The 17,955-nt window shown below is 56.4% G+C and overlaps 1 protein-coding gene across 3 annotated transcripts in view; it reads right to left on the reverse strand.

Annotated features, from left to right (window-relative positions):
* Nucleotides 1-17,955, reverse strand: part of LOC116455997 (acid-sensing ion channel 2) — a 396,972-nt gene that overhangs the window by 20,129 nt on the left and 358,888 nt on the right. For all 3 annotated transcript variants that reach the window (XR_004244520.1, XM_032134430.1, XM_032134431.1), the window contains exon 2: nt 17,360-17,510. Coding sequence is in view for 2 of the 3 variants with exons in the window: in XM_032134430.1 (XP_031990321.1) it covers nt 17,360-17,510 (151 nt within the window). In the remaining variant the exon portion in view is untranslated. The remainder of the gene's footprint in view (nt 1-17,359; nt 17,511-17,955) is intronic.

Below are 17,955 nucleotides of genomic sequence, written 5' to 3' on the forward strand. Positions count from 1 at the left end.
AAAGCAAAGGTGGGGATGGGTTTAGGCTGGGATTTGCCGGGATAAACGGGAGCATCCCAGTGCTCCGATCCTGCCCCTTCCAGCCCCTCCGAGGCGTCACCTCCCAGCTCAGCAAAGCCACAGCCAGGAGTTGCTCTGGATCCGCACATTCCTGCAGTTTGGGGAACAACCCCCGCCAGCTCTTCCCAAATGCCTTTGACGATGGAGAACATCCCAGTCCCAGTCCCATCCCAATCCCATCCCAGTCCCATCCCAATCCCATCCCATCTCCACAGCCCCACAGCATCCCGGGATCTGCCCCAGCTGCCCAAATCCCAGACCAAGCTGGGCTCAAACTCTTCCCAAGCTCCCCCAACTCCTCCAGCTCCCGCTGTTCCCACTCCTGCCGATCCCACCCACCCCCACGGCTCTGCCGGGTGTTGATCCCCTTCCAGCACTCCGGAGGAGATTCCATCTGCTTCCCTCAGTAATTCCCTGACACCTCCGATGAAAAAATTCCTGTTTCGTTTAATTTGTTGGGCAACAGGAATTGTTTTCCCAAAATATTTTCCATCCAGAATCGCTCTGCCCATTTCTGCACCTGCCCCAGCTTGAATTCCACGGATTTCCCATGCCCAGGGGCCATGCCCAGGTGTATCCATGGGTAAATCCCTGTCCATCCACACCAAGATCCAGCCTGCAGGTATCCAAAATAACCTCAAAACCAGCAGGATTTGGAATTTTAAAGGGGAAATCCTGGAATGAAGCCAGTGGCGCCCATGGAAAGGGAGGGAAAGGCCACACCATGGAAAAAAACGTTGGAAAAAAGCCCCACAGTTACAGAATTCCATCAGTGATGATAACCAGGAGAACAAAATAAACGGGACTTTTTTTAGAGGAGCTGCCAAGCCCAGACAGCTTTCCTTGTTTCTCCTGCACCGGGATGAAACCATAAACATGGAATTGGCTCGGAAAAATTGTCCCTTCCCCTAAAAAGTCTATTCCTTCCAAAATTTCTACTTGCTGCCAGGAGAGAGGGAAGTTAAAAGCCCAGCTTGGATGGAAACGCCTGGATCAGAACTCATTAACTGCATCCTAAATATTCCCAGTCCATGCTGGGATTCAGGAGCTTTAGTGGGGATGAAACTTTTCCTGGAATTGAGGGAAAAGGGAGGGACCAGCAGCACCAAAAACCTGGGATTGGGGTCATTCATTTCTGAAGGAATTTTCCCTGGACACAGCAAATCCCAAAGGGCTCTGTGGACTCTGAACATCCCAAGGAAAAATCCCATCCATGATTTTATTCATATTTCCAATTTTAGGAATTTTTTTTCCAATTTGAAACTTTTTTTCCCCAATTTTTTCCAATTTTAACAGCACTTGGAATGGCTTTTTCTGGGAAAACCTCCTGGAGCTCTGGGGCTGAGCCGCTGCTCTTCCCTTCCCAGTTTTTATAATCACCCGTCAATGTGGGGAAAACAACCCTGAAATCCTGGGATTGGCTCAGGGAAACTCAAATCAATCCCAATCCCTTGGGAGCTGGGCTGTCCCTCCCAGTTTTTAACCTCCTTTGGGATGTTGGGATCACTTCATTTATCCCAGAGCCTGGAAATTCAGTTTTTAGCCCATTCCAGGTTAGGAATACTCAAAACTTCCTCAGAAATGGCATTTTCCCATTCCTGCACCCAGCAGAGTCTCCCAACAAATCCTCAGCCCATTTTTTGGAATCACCCATCAGTGTGGGGGAAACAACCCTGAAATCCTGGGATTGGCTCAGGGAAACTCAAATCAGTCCCAATGCCTTGGGAGCTGGGCTGTCCCTCCCAGTTTTTAACCTCCTTTGGGATGTTGGGATCACTTCCTTCATCTCCAGCCCCGCTCTCAGAGCCCAGAAATTCAGTTTTTAGCCCATCCTGGGTTGGGAATAATCCAAAATTCCTCAGAGAACTGCATTATCCTACATTAAACCCATTCCTGCTCCCAACAAATCCCAAGCTGCTCTTTTCCCTGCAGGATTAAAGGAGCTTTAATTAAATCTGGGATTAATTCAGGATCTGCTCCCAGCTGGCTGCAGAGGGAAGCTCAGCTTCCTGCTCCTGTTGTTGCCTTGCCATGACTTTTCTGGGAAGAGCATCCCTGGAAAACTTGGCAAGGAGCTCCAGCAGAGCTCGGCTGGGACCAAGCTCATCCCTGAAAATTCAGGATTTAAAATTCCAAGTGCTGCCGAAAGCTGGGAGCTTCCCTGTCCCCTGTGCCGGGAATGAACAGCTGGAGCCGATGCCAGCACTGATTTATCGGGAAATCAGGATACAGCCGGAGCCAGGAGGGGTTTCTGGTTGGAACTGTTATCCCCAGCCCTGGAATTGTTATCCCCAGCCCTGGAATTGTTATCCTCTGGAATTGTTATCCCAGCCAGCAGCTCCGTGGGGGATACTCCTGCTTGGAGAAAGCCAGAGCAGGTCCCACACGGCTCCACCTGGGAATTCCTCAGTCAATTCCCATCAATCTCCTCCTGCACAGGGCAGAGGGAACAGAGCTGGGAAAGGTTTGGATTCTCCCAGATTTTCGCTGTCCTTGGCCTCAGTTTCCCTTCAGCAGAATGGGAACAACCTCCCAAGGAATTCCTTGGGCTGGAAGCGTCTCCAGGAGCTCTTCCCACCCCCAGGAGCCCCCAAAGCCCAGGAGGGGCTTGGGAGGGGGGGCCAGTGGCCCCGGGAGCACCGGGAGCCACATCTGGCAGGGACCCAGATGTGCCTCCTGGGCATCCTGGAGGGATTCCGGGTGTTCCTTGGGAAGGAAGGACCTGGATCCGGGCCAGACACACCCCGGAGATGCCGTGGGATGTTGAGTTCATCCCAAGGTTTTCCAGCATCCTTTGCTTGGTGTCACCATGGGGACGATGAGCCAGGGCTGCCCCACCTTCCAGGGACTCCCAATTCCCGGGGATTCCCACTTCCCAGAGATCCCCAACCTTCCAGGGATCCCCAACCTTCCCAGGGATCCCCAGCCTTGCAGGGACTCCCAATTCCCGGGGATTCCCACTTCCCAGAGATCCCCAACCTTCCCAGGGATCCCCAACCTTCCAGGGACTCCCAATTCCAGGGGATTCCCACCTTCCAGGGATCTCCCACCTTCCAGGGATCCCCCACTTCCCAGGAGCCGCCCCACCTCCGGTGTGACCCCTGGGAAGGGCAGGAATTCCCAGCACTGGGATCGAGCCCCCCGAGCTGCTCTGGGTGTGCTCCCTGTTCCCACCAACCCCGAGATTCCCGAAATCCACCCAGATCCCTCTCGTTATTCCAGGAAGTGCGCAGGACTGGGATTTGTGTCCTCAGGTCGCTCCAGGCCCTGCTGGGCACCGCAGGCTCATCCCAGCCAGGGATCCCGGGATGTTCCCTGTGCTTCCAGGGAATCTCCTGCCCCTCCAACCCCTCTGTATCCAGGCAGGAACCTTGATCCAACTCCCAACGCTCGCATTTTTCCCAAACAAAGATTTACAGATTAAAACAAAATATCCAATTGCCATGGAAACGCGGCTCCAAGGAAGCAGGAGCTGCAATCCCACCCTGGAAAAACCTGGACTTGTGAAGGCACCAGTTCCGCCGGTTTGGCTGGCCCGAGTGTGCTCTGGTTTCCACGGAATTGGGGCTTTAGTTCCCTGGAAGCTGCCTGGGAACGGGGAGGTGAAGCTGGAACCCGAGGGCTGATCCCAGCTGAGGCCACGCAGCTTTTCCAGGGAAAACCAGATTTGTCCTGGGGGTGTTTTTGCCGTGGGCTGAGCTCCGGGAGCAACTGGGGATAAGGAATTTCCTCATGGATAAAACGGAGACGTCTGCCACATCCACCGGGAAAAGGGGCTGTTTCCGCTGGGATACGGCAGGAATGACATCCCGGGGGCTGCGTGGGGGCAGAGCGAGCCCAGCCCCGCTGGATTTCAGGGAATAAATTTATCCCGGAGCAAAGGAGGCTCAGGGGGGACCTTGTGGCTCTGCACAAGTCCCTGACAGGAGGGGGCAGCCGGGGGGGTCGGGCTCTGCTCCCAGGGAACAGGGACAGGAGGAGAGGGAACGGCCTCAGGCTGGGCCAGGGGAGGCTCAGGGTGGATTTAGGGAAAATTTCCCCTTGGAAAGCGCGGTCAGGCCCTGGGAGGGGCTGCCCAGGGAGGTCTGGAGCCATCCCGGTGGAGACACCTCCGCTGCCGTTTCCATTTGCTTCAGGGGGAAGGGAACGGCAGGAACGGGAGAGAGAGGAAAATCGGCTTTGCCAGCAAAAGAGGGACACTCAGGGAATTTGGGATGGAGCAAAGGCTGGGAAAGAAGCAGCGGGATCTGATCCCAAGGGATGAGGGCACGGAGCCAATGCTTCCCTCTGGCACCTCTGGAATTCTACCCTGGAAGTGTCCGAGGCCAGGCTGGGATAGGGGGAGGTGTCCCTGCCCATGGGATGGGCTTTGAAGTCCCTCCCAGCCCAAAGCATTCCATGATTCTGGAATTCCTACAGCACCGAGTGGGAAAAATATCCTGGATAAATCCCAGATCCCACCTACCCTGGGCTGGGACCCAGAGCTTCCTGACAGAAATTCCTGATTTATCTCCCATTTTCCTTTCTTGGGTGCCTCCCACCCCATCCCTGGGCCATGGAGAGGGGAAGAAGCCGCAGCTCCAGAGCTCGTCCAGCTCCTCCCCAGCCTGGAGAGGATTTTCCCTGCTCCCTCCTTTCCCAGCTCCCTCCTTCCCGAGGAGCAGGAGGTGTTGTACAACCCCACGGAGCCGCTGTGCTATTTTTAGGGAACATATTGCATTTGCATCCCAAAGCTGGGGCCAGATGGCTCCGTGGATATCATTAAGGAGCTCCTTACATAATCCAGGAGCAGCAGGAAGCGCCAGGATTCCAGCCCAGGGCTGGGAAAGGTTCTGCTGGATAAGCAGCAGCCGGGGATTCAATATTCCAGCTCCTTGCTCCTATGAATTGTTAAAAAGAGGGAACAAATGTCTGGGAACTGCACTTGCGGGGGTCATCCCAGGGCAGGCAGGGATGCTCCTGCCAGCTGATGCAGCTTCCACGATCAAGGAATACAAATCCCCTTCCCACCTCGGCATCCCTTGGGAATCCCGTGTGGCAGTGAAAGGAGGAGGCAGGAGAGCCAAAACCTCCGGAGCTCCGTGGGTATCATTAGAGAGCTCCTTACAGCATCCAGGAGCAGCAGGAAGCTCCAGGATTCCAGGCAGGGCTGGGAAAGGTTCTGCTGGATGAGCAGGAGCCAGGGGTTCAATATTCCAGCTCCTCGCTCGTTTTTAATCATTAAAAGGAGGGAACGAGTGTCCCATACCCCGCTCTCCCGCTGGGATCATCCTGGCAGGCAGGGAGGCTCCTGGGATGCTGCTTCCACGATCCCTCCGTGCTGGGGAAGGAATACAAATCCCCTTCGCACCTGAGCACCCCTTGGGAATCCCGTGGGGCAGCGAAGGGGCAGGAGCTGCTGCGGGAGCCAGAGCGGGGAGGGAGCCGAGATTCCCTGGAGGGGAGGGAGGGAGGGATGGATGGATGTTCCCAGCATCCAGGGCCGGGGGCGGCACCCGCTGCCAGCTTGGTTCGGCTGCTGCCCCAGGGACAGGTGATGCCATGAAGATTTTTGCCTTTTCTTTTATACCCCTGTTATACCTCTTTACAGCTTCTGTATTCCCAGCGCTTTTTGCCTACATTCTTGGACTTGTTTGTCAAGCTAAGAGACTCAACATTTTAGAAGCTCCGTAGCCGGGGATCAGTGTGCCCCAGAGCCCAAGGTCCTCTCCAGAACACATTCTGTAAACCAAGACAGAACCATCCAGGGGAAGGTTCCTTGGGGAGGGGGGCTCACTCGAGCCTCTCATTGGGGAATCTTTGATAGATCTGCTAATTAGTAACACCTATAATGTTATACCCAATGTTGGGGGGGATATACGGGAAGGAGAGAGACACAGAGACACAGGGAAAGACTCGGTGGGGTGCATCTCGATGCATATGACCTGGACGTGTGCACCTAAGGATCCTTAAGAATAAATACCAAGGTAAAATCCCTTTTCCCCTTCTAACCGTGTATGCCTCTTGATTTTAAGACCAGGAAAAGACATCACAGGGATGATCCCAAATAACTCAAAATAAGGGAAAACAGGTCGGAAAGGCACAGGAGCAGATCCCGCTCATCCCTCCCCCGCCAGGAGCTTCGCTGCTGCCCCTGGAACATCCTGAGAAATGAAACAGGGAAAAGCTGCTGCTGATTGCGGCTGGTGGAGGAGCCGGAGGGAAGCAGAATTCCCAGGGATGAGGAGGGGTCCTGGCACTGCTGCTGCTCCTTTGGGATGGAGGGATGGATGGATGGGATGTCCAAGGGTCCAGCCAGGATGAAAGGGAGATCAGGGAATCCTGGAATGATTTGGTTGGAAGGGACCTCAAAGCCCCTCCAGTGCCAGCCCTGCCCTGGCAGGAACACCTCCCACTGTCCCAGGCTGCTCCCAGCCCCAATGTCCAGCCTGGCCTGGGCACTGCCAGGGATCCAGGGGCAGCCCCAGCTGCTCTGGGCACCCTGTGCCAGGGCCTGCCCACCCTCCCAGGGAACAATTCCCAATTCCCAGTATCCCATCCAGCGCTGCCCTCTGGCACTGGGATCCATTCCCTGTGTCCTGTCCCTCCATGCCTTGTCCCCAGTCCCTCTCCAGCTCTCCTGGAGCCCCTTCGGGCCCTGCAAGGGGCTCTGAGCTCTCCCTGGAGCCTTCCCTTCTCCAGGAAAGGATTTTCCCTCTCTGTATCCCAAGGCATCCCAAAGCCTTGCAGCTTCTCCCTCCCTTTGTCCCCCCAGCCCTGTCCCCTCCTGCCACCCCCACCCCCCTCCGGAGGATTTTATGGGTAAATAAATGGAAATAGAAAACATTTGCCCTGAGTTCCAGTGGCACCCCCGGGGCATTCCCAGCTCCGGGGGCAGCAGGAGGGCTGAGATTTCCCAACCAAGCCGGGAAAACTCCAGGCAGCTCCTCCTGCTGGAATTGGGCCGGAGAGAGGGAAAAGAGACCAAAATATCAGCCTGGAGATGCGGGGAGGGAATGGGGCTGGCACGGGGAGGTTTTCAAGGAATGGGGAGGAAACAGCAGGAAATGAAATCCAGGAATGGGATAAGAACGAGGCAGAGCTGACCCCTGATGGATTCTCCAGGAGAGACAAACCAGAGAATGCTCATTCCTCATCTTCCGAGCTGCCCATCAACCCCAGCGATCCATCCATCCATCCATCCCCCCATCCCTTGACTTATTGAGATGGAAAATCCCTTTTTAAGGAGTTGCGGAGCGTGGGTGGCTCCAGCCCGGATCTCATCCCGTTCCTCTCCCAGACCCGCCCTCCCAGGTGCCCACGCCCCACGGCAGGGGACTCCAGCAGCCCTGAAGTGGAAGTGGCACCCCTAGCTCTGCTCACCGGGGGGGTGGATGGGGACAGGGAATGGAGCAGCCCAGGAGCGCCTGGGACGGGAGAGGAGCGGCAAAGGCGGGATTTGGGAGGAGCCCAGCACAGCTTGGGTTGTGTCTGGCGAGGGGAAGGCTCCGGATCCTCTCTATAAATATTCCCAGGCAAACACCAGACGGGAGCAGAACATTTCCACCGGCAGGAAAAACAGTGGGGAAAACAAAGGATCGGGACTGGAACGGGTTTTCCCGGGACTGCGACCCCAGCCCCGTTATCCGGGGATGCCGCAGCCGGGTCCCAGCCCCAGCTGAGGGGACAGGTGGCAACAGAGAGGGGCTTGGACATTTTCCCCTCAGATCAGCTCTGACATCCCTTGAGATGCGGGCTGTGAGCTGCTCCAGCCCGGAATTACAGGGAGTCTCCATGAGCTGCAGGAGCTGGAGGAAAAGGTTGGAAAAATGATGGAAAGAAGCCCCGAGGGGAACACTCAGGGGGCTGGAGGAGCAAACTGGGGATCCTCTGCTCCTCAGTGGGACCAGACTGGGACTGGATCCAGACTTTGGCTTCGGGGAGATGCTGGATGAGGACAGAACTGGGGGAAAACGTGGTCCCGCCCTGGAGGTGACGCTTCCAAGAGAGCCGGAGGTCCCCTGGGTGGACCCAGGGTGAGCAGATCCCAAGGAAAAGCTGAGCTGGCTCAGAGCCCTTTTCTCCAGGTGTGAATTCCATGCAAGAGGAAACGGCCTCAGGCTGTGCCAGGGGAGGCTGAGGTTGGAAAGTTCCGTCATGGAAAGGGTCCCGTGGTGGAGTCCCCGTTCCCGCAGGGATTCCAGTCCCCGTCGATGTGGCACTTGGGCACAGGAGCCAGTGGTGGCCTGGGCAGTGCTGGGGGGTGCTGGACTCATCTCAGAGGGCTTTTCCAGCCTGAACAATTCCATAACTCTGGGTTCCAAGACATCTTTCCCCATAGAGACCAGGAATTCTGCCTCCCCTGCCCGGCACATTTAACACCAAATCCCTCTCTCCCACCCCCCTTCTCCTTCCAGAGCTTCCAGGGACAGAAAGGAGCCTTTTCCATCCATCCTTCCCTTCCCGCTGCTCCCGCTCCAAAACATCCGAGCAGCTCCTCGAGTGGGATCCTCTGTCACTCGGCCAAACCCCGCAGACGGCTCTTCCCGGCTTTTCCCGGCTCTTCTCGGCTCTTCGCGGCTCTTCCCTCTTTTCCCGGAGCAGTGGCAAAGCAAACCCACACCACAGATATTCCAATGGCTCCGCTCCACACGGGCACAGCCCCTTCCCAGGGCTCCCGGCTTTCCCTGGCGGTGGCAGAATTCCAAACCCATCCCAGCCAGCCTCGTTTGTGCCCAGGGACTGAAGACTCTGCTCCGCCCCAGCTCCGGTGCGGCTGTCCCTGCCAGGACCGTCCCTGTCCCTGTCCCTGTCCCTGCCAGGACCGTCCCTGTCCCTGTCCCTGCCAGGACCATCCCTGTCCCTGTCCCTGTCCCTGTCCCTGTCCCAGCCCTGTCCCAGCCCTGTCCTGTCCCTGTCCTGTCCCCGTCCCAGCCCTGTCCCAGCCCTGTCCCAGCCCTGTCCCTATCCCTGTCCCAGCCCTGTCCCAGCCCTGTCCCAGCCCTGTCCCTGCTGTGCCGGAACACGAGGGGGGATGGGAGTGTGGCCGGCAGGTGCCCCGTGGCTCCCGTCAGTGTCCCCAGGTGCCAGGGGAGCCGTGCCCACAGCCCCCCCCGTCCCCAGCTGTCCCTAAAGCACAGGGAGGACGAGCTTCCCTCACTCCATGAGGGGACAGCAGAAGGGAAAAGGGCCGAATCCATGGATTTGGGTGCCGTTGGCACACCCAGCGCCATCCTCCTCCCCTGCCCCCCTGGACTGTCCCTCTCTGTCCCCAGCTGCCTCCTCCCCGCACCTGCAGATTCATTTTGTCCCCTCCACCCCCTCCAGAGCCAGCGGCTCCTTCCCAGATCCGCCTGCCCCAGGGAAGCCCAGCAGGAGCCTTGGGAGCTCCCTCCGAGCGGGTTTTTACTGGCCCAGAGCTGGGCATTCGTCTCTTCGGAGCAGATTATTGATTATTCCGGAGCAGATTCTTTATTCCTTCGGAGCTGTTGGTTTGCTCCTCCAAAGCTGATTATTGATTCCTCCAGGGCAGATTCTTTAACATTCCACACCAGATTATTTTGTCCTCCAGAGCAGATTTTTTGTCCCTCCAGAGCGAATTCTTCGCTCCTCCAGCGTGGATTATTTCATATTCCAGAGCAGATGATTTACTGCTTCAGTGAAATTTACTCCTTCAGAGGGGATTATTGATTCCTCCAGAGCAGATCATTTAATACTCCAGACCAGATTATTTTCCCCTCTAGAGCAGATCATTTAATACTCCAGACCAAATTATTTCATCCTCCAGAGCAGATTCTTTGTCCCTCCAGAGCAAATTCTTCCCTTCTCCAGCGTGGATTATTTCATATTCCACAGCAGATGATTTATTCCTTCCGACAAAACGATTTCCACTCTTTCAGAGCAGATTATTTATTCCTCCAGAGCAGTTATTTGTCCTCCAGAGCAGATTCTTTCCTCCTCCAGAGCAGATTCTTTGCTCTTTCCGAGCTGTTTATTTATTCCTCCAGAGCAGATTGTTTGATATTCCAGAGCAGATTCTTTGTCCCTCCAGGGCAAATTATTTATTCCTCCAGAACAGATTATTTTTCTCCTCCAGAGCAGATTCTTGGCTCCTCCTGAGATGATTATTTCATATTCCAGAGCAGAGTTTTTGGCCTTTCAGAGCAGATTTTTCACTCTTTCGGAGCAGATTCTTTGCTCCTCCAGACCAGATGATTTCATATTCCAGAGGAGAATATTTCCCATTCCAGACCAGATGATTTCATATTCCAGAGGAGATTATTTCCCATTCCAGAGCAGATGATTTCATATTCCAGAGCAGATGATTTCCAATTCCAGAGCAGATGATTTTTTCCCTCCAGAGCTGCCCCAAGCAATGCTGGTTTAAGAGAACATTCCCAGCTCCTGCTGCTGCTCGGCACAATGAAAACACTTCCAGAGCCTCTCCAGCAGGGAAAACCCTTCCCCAGGAGGGGAAAACCCTTCCCAGGAGGAGAAACCTCTTCCCGGGAGCAGAAAACCCTTCCCACACCAGCACAGGAATTCAGGAATTGCCCTCGGGAAGCACCAGCCAGACAAAGTGGGAGCAAAGGATGATCCCTGAGCCAGAGGGATTAATCCAATGGAATTTAATTAGCCCTTGGAATTTTATCTCCAAAGCTTTTTGCAGCCCTGAGCTCTCCTGGCGTCTCCCTGGGGTCGAGTGAAACGCTCCGAGCTCTTCCAGGAAGGCAACGGAGCCACACAGGGAAGGGTCGGGATCAGAGAGCCTGGGAATGGCCTGGATCATTCCCAAGGGAAACCAGAGCACCCCAAACCTCACGTGAGGCCCTGGGACCTCGCTCCCAGCGCTTGGAAAAAACAGGAATAAAAATCCAGTCTTTGCAAACACCTTTGGAGCTCCTGGCACAGGGAACAGCCCCCAACTTCGTCACCTTGGTGGCACCATCCCAAATCCCAAAGCTTTTCCCATGTTTTCCCACAGATTCCCAAATATTCCTGCTGTTCCAAGGGCTCCTATTTCAGCTGTGGGCATTTGGCAGCAGCAAAGGCTCCGAGGAAAGCTGGACATGCAGATTTCATTGCAATCCCTTGGTTTTCAGGGCCTTATCTCGGCTTTCCCAGATTCCCAGAGTTCAGATTCCCTCAGTTTCGCCTTCAATGAACATTTCCCTGAATTTCGGGCTTTTTTGTTTTCCTTTTTAAAGGAGCCTTTGGGAGCAGCCTCAGCCCTGGAAGGATTTTCCTGGGTTGGGTTTGGGGTCGCAGCTTTTGGTTGAACAAAATTCTGGGAAAATTCCAGGGAGGAGAAATTTCAGGGAAACTTCCAGGGCCTAAAGGGGCTCCAGGAGAGCTGGAGAGGGACTGGGGACAAGGCCTGGAGGGACAGGACACAGGGAATGGATCCCAGTGCCAGAGGGCAGGGATGGGTGGGATATTGGGAATTGGCAATTCCTGGCTGGGAGGGTGGGGAGGGGCTGGGCTGGAATTCCCAGAGTTGTTTTGCTTAAAAATCCCCCGGGAAAAGCCACGCCCAGGAGCCCCACCTGGGGCTGCACTGGGAAGATCCTGATTCCTGGAGAGGCTGGGAATTCCCAGGAGCGATAACCGGGACAATCCCCCCAAACCCAGCGGCTCAGGGCTGTTCATCCCTCTGGAAAGGGGAATGAATGGGAAAGGAAAAGGGGCCTGGAATAACCCAGAGGGGCTCAGGCCAGGAGAAGCCGTTGGATTTCTGGAATAGGGAAATCTGCTCTTGGGTCAGCCCATCCCAGGCAGGGGCACCTTCGGGAGGCTGCTCCGTGTCACCTGGAACGTGCTGGGTCCTGGCCCTTGTCCTGGTGAGAGCCGGAATTCCCTGGGTCAGCCAGAATTCCCCGGATTATCCAGAATTCCCTGAATCAGACGGAATTCCCTGAGTTAGCCAGGATTCCCTGGATTATCCAGGATTCCCCGAATTATCCAGAATTCCCTGCGTTACCCAGGATTCCCTGGATTAGCCGGAACGCCCTGAGTTACCCAGGATTCCCTGAGTTAGCCAGGATTCCCCAAATTATCCAGAATTCCCTGAGTTAGCCAGGATTCCCTGAATCAGCCAGGATTCCCTGAGTTAGCCAGGATTCCCTTGATTATCCAGAATTCCCTGGATTAGCCGGGATTCCCTGGATTACCCAGGATTCCCCGAATTAGCCAGAATTCCCTGGATTAGCCGGGATTCCCAGCGAGAGCAGATCCACGTTTCCTCCTCCCGCAGCGCCGTTTCCTCTGCCCCAGAAGCTGAATCGTTTCCTCCTGAGCAGCACCAAAACCCCCCGGGCGCGGCTCAAAGGCTCCTCAGGGTTTGGGTCCTCGAGGTTGTCGCAAACCCCACGAACTCCCGGGTTCGGGAATTGCTCTCCAGGCCCTCTGGAATTCTCCTGGAGCTGAGGAGAGCCAAGGCAGGGCTTGGAAAGTGATTTTTGCTCTGCTGAGATGGAGCAGGAGCTGCTGCTTCCACGCGCCCGGGGGTTTGTAGGAGCTGCTCCAGGCCTGGATTGCCCCAAGGGATATTTTCCTTGAAACCCAAAGGTGGTTTGGGTTTAATAAACAGGGGAATGTTTGTTTCTGGCCGCTCCGGGATTTCTGAGCCCGAAAGAGGGGATGTTTCAGCCCCCAAAAGCAGCTGGGAGGGAGCAGGAGCCTGAAGTTCCCCACGAGGGGTCTCCTCAGCAGGCAGGGAGGGAAGCCATGGAAAACATTCCCGTGTTGTGTCCATCAGTCCCTCTGCTGTCCAGGATGAGCCGAAGCTGAGGCCCGGCCGGGAGCTGCTCTGAGGAACCTTCAGCCCATGCTGGTGCTCTCAGCACCTCTTGGAGAATCCTCGGGGTCTCGTTTGAGCATTTAAACAAAAAATGATAAAACCCCAGGAATCCTGAGGGTTGTTTGTCGCAGGAATTTCATCTCCTGCTTTCCCAGCAGCCAGGCCCCTCGACATGGCTGGGAAACTGCTCCCATTCCTGGCTCCTGCTGGAGAATCCCAGGTCTTGGGGATTGGAAGGGACTGGAAGGATGCTCCATTCCCACCCCTGCCCTGGCAGCGACACCTCCCACTGTCCCAGGCTGCTCCAGCCCCGTCCAGCCCAGCCTGGATCCCGGGATCCAGGGGATCTCAGCCTCCCAGGAAACCTCCCAGCGACAGTGGAGACAGGAACGCCGTGGGAAGGAAGAACTCAGCCCCTTCCATCCCATGGATCTCCCCGTGCCCACATTCCTCTGGCTCTGGAACACCTGGATCCTGCCCTGCATCCACCTCCAGGGCTGGAATTCCCTTGGAGAGCCCGGCTGGGCGAAGCTGGGGATTGAATTCCAAACACACTGGAATTATTATGCAAATATTTGGAAATAATCAAGTGCCGCCCTCCCCTCAGAGGAGCTGAAGGAGGCGTTGCCATGGCAACAGCCACTCTCAACCACCAGCGTTCCCATTTGGGATTCTGGAGGTGTCCAGGGAGCTCCAGAGGATCCAGGATGGTCTGTCCAGGAGAAGGCCAAGGTCAGCTCCAGGGCAAGCAGGTCCTCCCAGGGCTGGGCATGGGCCCAAGAGCTCCTCCTGCACCACCTGAGCACATCAAAGCCCCGTGGGTGGAGCTTTTCCGTGAATCCTGCACAATTCCAGGTTTAATTCTCGGTCACTGCCAGCGCAATCCAAGACCAGGATGTCAACCCAGGTCCAGGGATACGAGAATCCAAAATCAGCCCAGGGTCAGGGACATGAGAGTCCAACACTAACCCAGGTCCAGGACAGGAGAATCCAATGTCAACACTGGTCTAGGAATATGAGAACCCAAACTAACCCAGAGCCAAGGACAGGAGAGTCCAAAATCAGCCCAGGGACAGGAGAATCCAACATAACCCAAGTCCCAGGATTTGAGAATCCAGCCCTAACCCAGACCCTGGGACAGGAGAATCCAGCCCTAATCCAGATCCTGGGACAGGAGAATCCAGCCCTAACCCAGGCCCCGGGACAGGAGAATCCAGCCCTAACCCAGACCCCGGGACAGGAGAATCCAGCCCTAACCCAGACCCCGGGACAGGAGAATCCAGCCCTAACCCAGACGCTGGGACAGGAGAATCCAGCCCTAACCCAGACCCTGGGACAGGAGAATCCAGCCCTAATCCAGATCCTGGGACAGGAGAATCCAGCCCTAACCCAGGCCCCGGGACAGGAGAATCCAGCCCTAACCCAGACGCTGGGACAGGAGAATCCAGCCCTAACCCAGACGCTGGGACAGGAGAATCCAGCCCTAACCCAGGCCCCGGGACAGGAGAATCCAGCCCTAACCCAGGCCCCGGGACAGGAGAATCCAGCCCTAACCCAGGCCCCGGGACAGGACACTTCCTCCTCGAGCCTCTGACCTTGAGCTGAGTGTGACTTCCAGCTCAGGCTGGGTGGGATGGGCACAGACGGGGTCGGGCTCGGGGGCAGGATGGCACCGGCGGGTGTTGAACATCCCCGGGCCCTGGCACAAAGCCGGCTCCGGGCTCCGAGGGCACCGCAAGCCCCAGGAGCTTTGACAAAAGAACACTTGGGGTGGTTTTCTCTCCCTCAGGCTCGAGGCCATGGCCAGGACAGGTCCCCAGTACCTCTGGCACGCTCAGGGCTTGGAGGGTGTTAAAGGAGGGAGCAGAGCAGCAGCTGCCAACCCCCAACCCCTCGGGACGGCCCCGGTGCCAATGGATGGGGAGGGACCAGACTGGAGAACTCCTCCCTCAGCGCTTTCCCTCCCGATTTTTATCCTCACTTATTTATTATCCCCTTTTTTTTTGCCTCCGGTGCAGTGCGAGGCTGATTCACCCCCTGAGGCTGATCCAGCTTTCCCAGAACCACGGGGATGGAAAAGCCCAGCACATTCCCAGGTGTTCCTCCAAAAGATTCTCCAAGGGCAGCTTCAAACAGGCAGCAAAGTGGGAATGGTGGGACACCAGGGCTGGGTGTTCCTGGAGAACCTCACAGGGGTCCTGCCCTGTGAGAGAAGGCTGGGAGAGCTGGGAATGGTCACCTGGAGAAGCTCCAGGGAGAGCTCAGAGCCCCTTGCAGGGTCTAAAGGGGCTCCAGGAGAGCTGGAGAGGGACTGGGGACAAGGCATGGAGGGACAGGAGCAAGGGAATGGCTTCCCAGTGCCAGAGGGCAGGGATGGATGGGATATTGGGAATTGGCAATTCCTGGCTGGGAGGGTGGGAAGGGGCTGGGATGGAATTCCCAGAGCAGCTGTAGCTGCCCCTGGATCCCTGGCAGTGTCCCAGGCCAGGCTGGACATTGGGGCTGGGAGCAGCCTGGGGCAGTGGGAGGTGTCCCTGCCAGGGCAGGGGTGGGATGGGATAATTTTTAAGGTCCCTTCCAGCCCAAATCCTCCTGGGATTCCCTGATGAGACTCCAGCAGGGCTGAACACAAAGCTCCAGGTGTTCATCAGCTCTGGGATGTCCCCAGGCCCTCCCTGGGGTGGTTCCTGTCCCCACAAGGTCCCCCAGGGATTTGTCCCCCGTGGGGGATCTCTCCCTGTAGGAGATGAACCCTGAGGGGGAAGTTGCTCCTCACGTTCCCAGCCCCACCTCGAGCTGTTTTCCCTTTAAAGGCACAAGGCCTCAAAGCAATTCCCAAGGGAATGATGATCCCAGATCTCTGCCTCCTCCCCCTCACCTCGGCTGGCCTGACTGGTTTGGAGCAGGAGCCAAAATGCGGGAGCAAAGCTCCTCTAGGAGCCCGACTGATCGATGGCACGGCAGGGCCGCGCTCGGCAGGGTCAAACACCACACAAACGAAAGGGAATTGGGAGCAAATGGAGCCAAATCCCCGCTCTGCTCCGAGCAGGAGCTTGAGAGACGCTGGAGGGGGTGACAGAGCCACGGCGACACCGACCTGGAGTGAGACCTCCTCTTGTCCCTTCCCTGAGCCCCAGAACAGCCACAGCTGCTCCCGGGTGGGTCCGCCGGGGCTCTGCCACACAAAGAGCTCCTGGCAGGTTCCCAGCGCTTCTCTTGGCTTCGTTTCAAACGCCACCGTGGGCTCAGGGCAGCTGCAGCCGCTAAGGGCACCTGTGACCGGGTGGCCCTGGTGGCCCTGGTGGCCCCATCCTGTCCCCCAGCCCTCCTGCCCGTCCTTTGTGCAGCAGGCTCATTACAGGATCTGGCACCAGTGTTCCCACAGCTCCACATCCGCTCCAGGAGCTGCCATCCCAATCCACGGGGCCTGGGGACACCCCACAGCCCAGCGCGCCCGGTCAGCACCTCCTGCTCCACAGCCAGAGCGCTCCAGCTCCTCAGGAGGTGCTCAGCCCCGCTGGGTGCGCTCCTGGACAGATTCCATCCACCCCAAATGCTCCAGCTCCAAGGAATCCAGTCCTTGGCACACCCAGACAGCACCAAGCCAGCAAACACAACTCAGGGCAGCAAACATCCCCAAATTCCAAGGAGAAGGAAAACGCAGAGAGCAGCTGGAGTCCACCTTGGACACGGCCTCCCAAAAACGCCTCTCCAGGGGAGCGGGATGTGCCGGAGCCTCGGAAGGGGTCCCACACTCCTGCCACCCACACGTGCCACCCTTGGGCCACCTGGGCTGGCCAGGCTCTCGCTCACGGAGCTGGCTCAGGCACAGTCTGGGAAGGATGGGATGGGGTGGGATGGGATGGGATGGGATGGGATTGGGATGGGATGGGATGGGGTGGGATGGGATGGGATGAGATGGGATCCATGGGATGGGATGGGATGGGGTGGGATGGGATGGGATCCATGGGATGGGATGGGATGGGATGGGATGGGATGGGGTGGGATTGGGATGGGATGGGGTGGGATGGGGTGGGATGAGATGGGATCCATGGGATGGGATGGGATGGGGTGGGATGAGATGGGATCCATGGGATGGGATGGGATGGGATGGGATGGGATTGGGATGGGATGGGGTGGGATGGGATGGGATGGGGTGGGATGGGGCGGGATGAGATGGGATCCATGGGATGGGATGGGGTGGGATGGGATGGGATCCATGGGATGGGATGGGATGGGATGGGATGGGATGGGGTGGGATTGGGATGGGATGGGGTGGGATGGGGTGGGATGAGATGGGATCCATGGGATGGGATGGGATGGGGTGGGATGAGATGGGATCCATGGGATGGGATGGGATGGGATGGGATTGGGATGGGATGGGGTGGGATGGGATGGGATGGGGTGGGATGGGGTGGGATGAGATGGGATCCATGGGATGGGATGGGGTGGGATGGGATCCATGGGATGGGATGGGATGGTTTTTCCGAGGAAATCACCCGAGGAAAAGGAAGCTCTTACCTGTTTCTCCCCAGATGGGCAGATACTCGTCCTGCTGGATGTCCAGCATGATTTCCAGGCCATTCCCTGTGCCCCCCTTCACCGTGGTGAGGAGAGGCCGCCCCTCCTCTCCTGAGTTAAACATGTAGCATTTCCCATATTTTGTAAACACCTGTGGGGAAAAAAGAGAGGAATTAGGGAATATTTCCCACAGAATCAACGGCCATTCCCAGCAGGCAGAGGGATGGGAAACAGCCACGAGCTGCAGGTCTGGGGGAAATACCCACACAAATATCTCCGGAAATATCCAAATAAATATCCACGGAAATATCCACACAAATATCCCCGGAAATATCCAAATAAGTATCCCCAGAAATATCCATGGAAATATCCACACAAATATCCCCGGAAATATCCAAATAAATATCCCCAGAAATATCCATGGAAATATCCACACAAATATCCCTGGAAATATCCAAATAAATATCCACAGAAATATCCACGGAAATATCCACACAAATATCCCCGGAAATATCCAAATAAATATCCCTGGAAATATCCAAATAAATATCCACAGAAATATCCACACAAACATCCCTGGAAATATCCAAATAAAT

The sequence above is a fragment of the Corvus moneduloides genome, chromosome 26 (genome assembly GCF_009650955.1).
Source record: "Corvus moneduloides isolate bCorMon1 chromosome 26, bCorMon1.pri, whole genome shotgun sequence".
In the NCBI taxonomy this organism is placed as follows: Eukaryota; Metazoa; Chordata; class Aves; order Passeriformes; family Corvidae; genus Corvus; species Corvus moneduloides.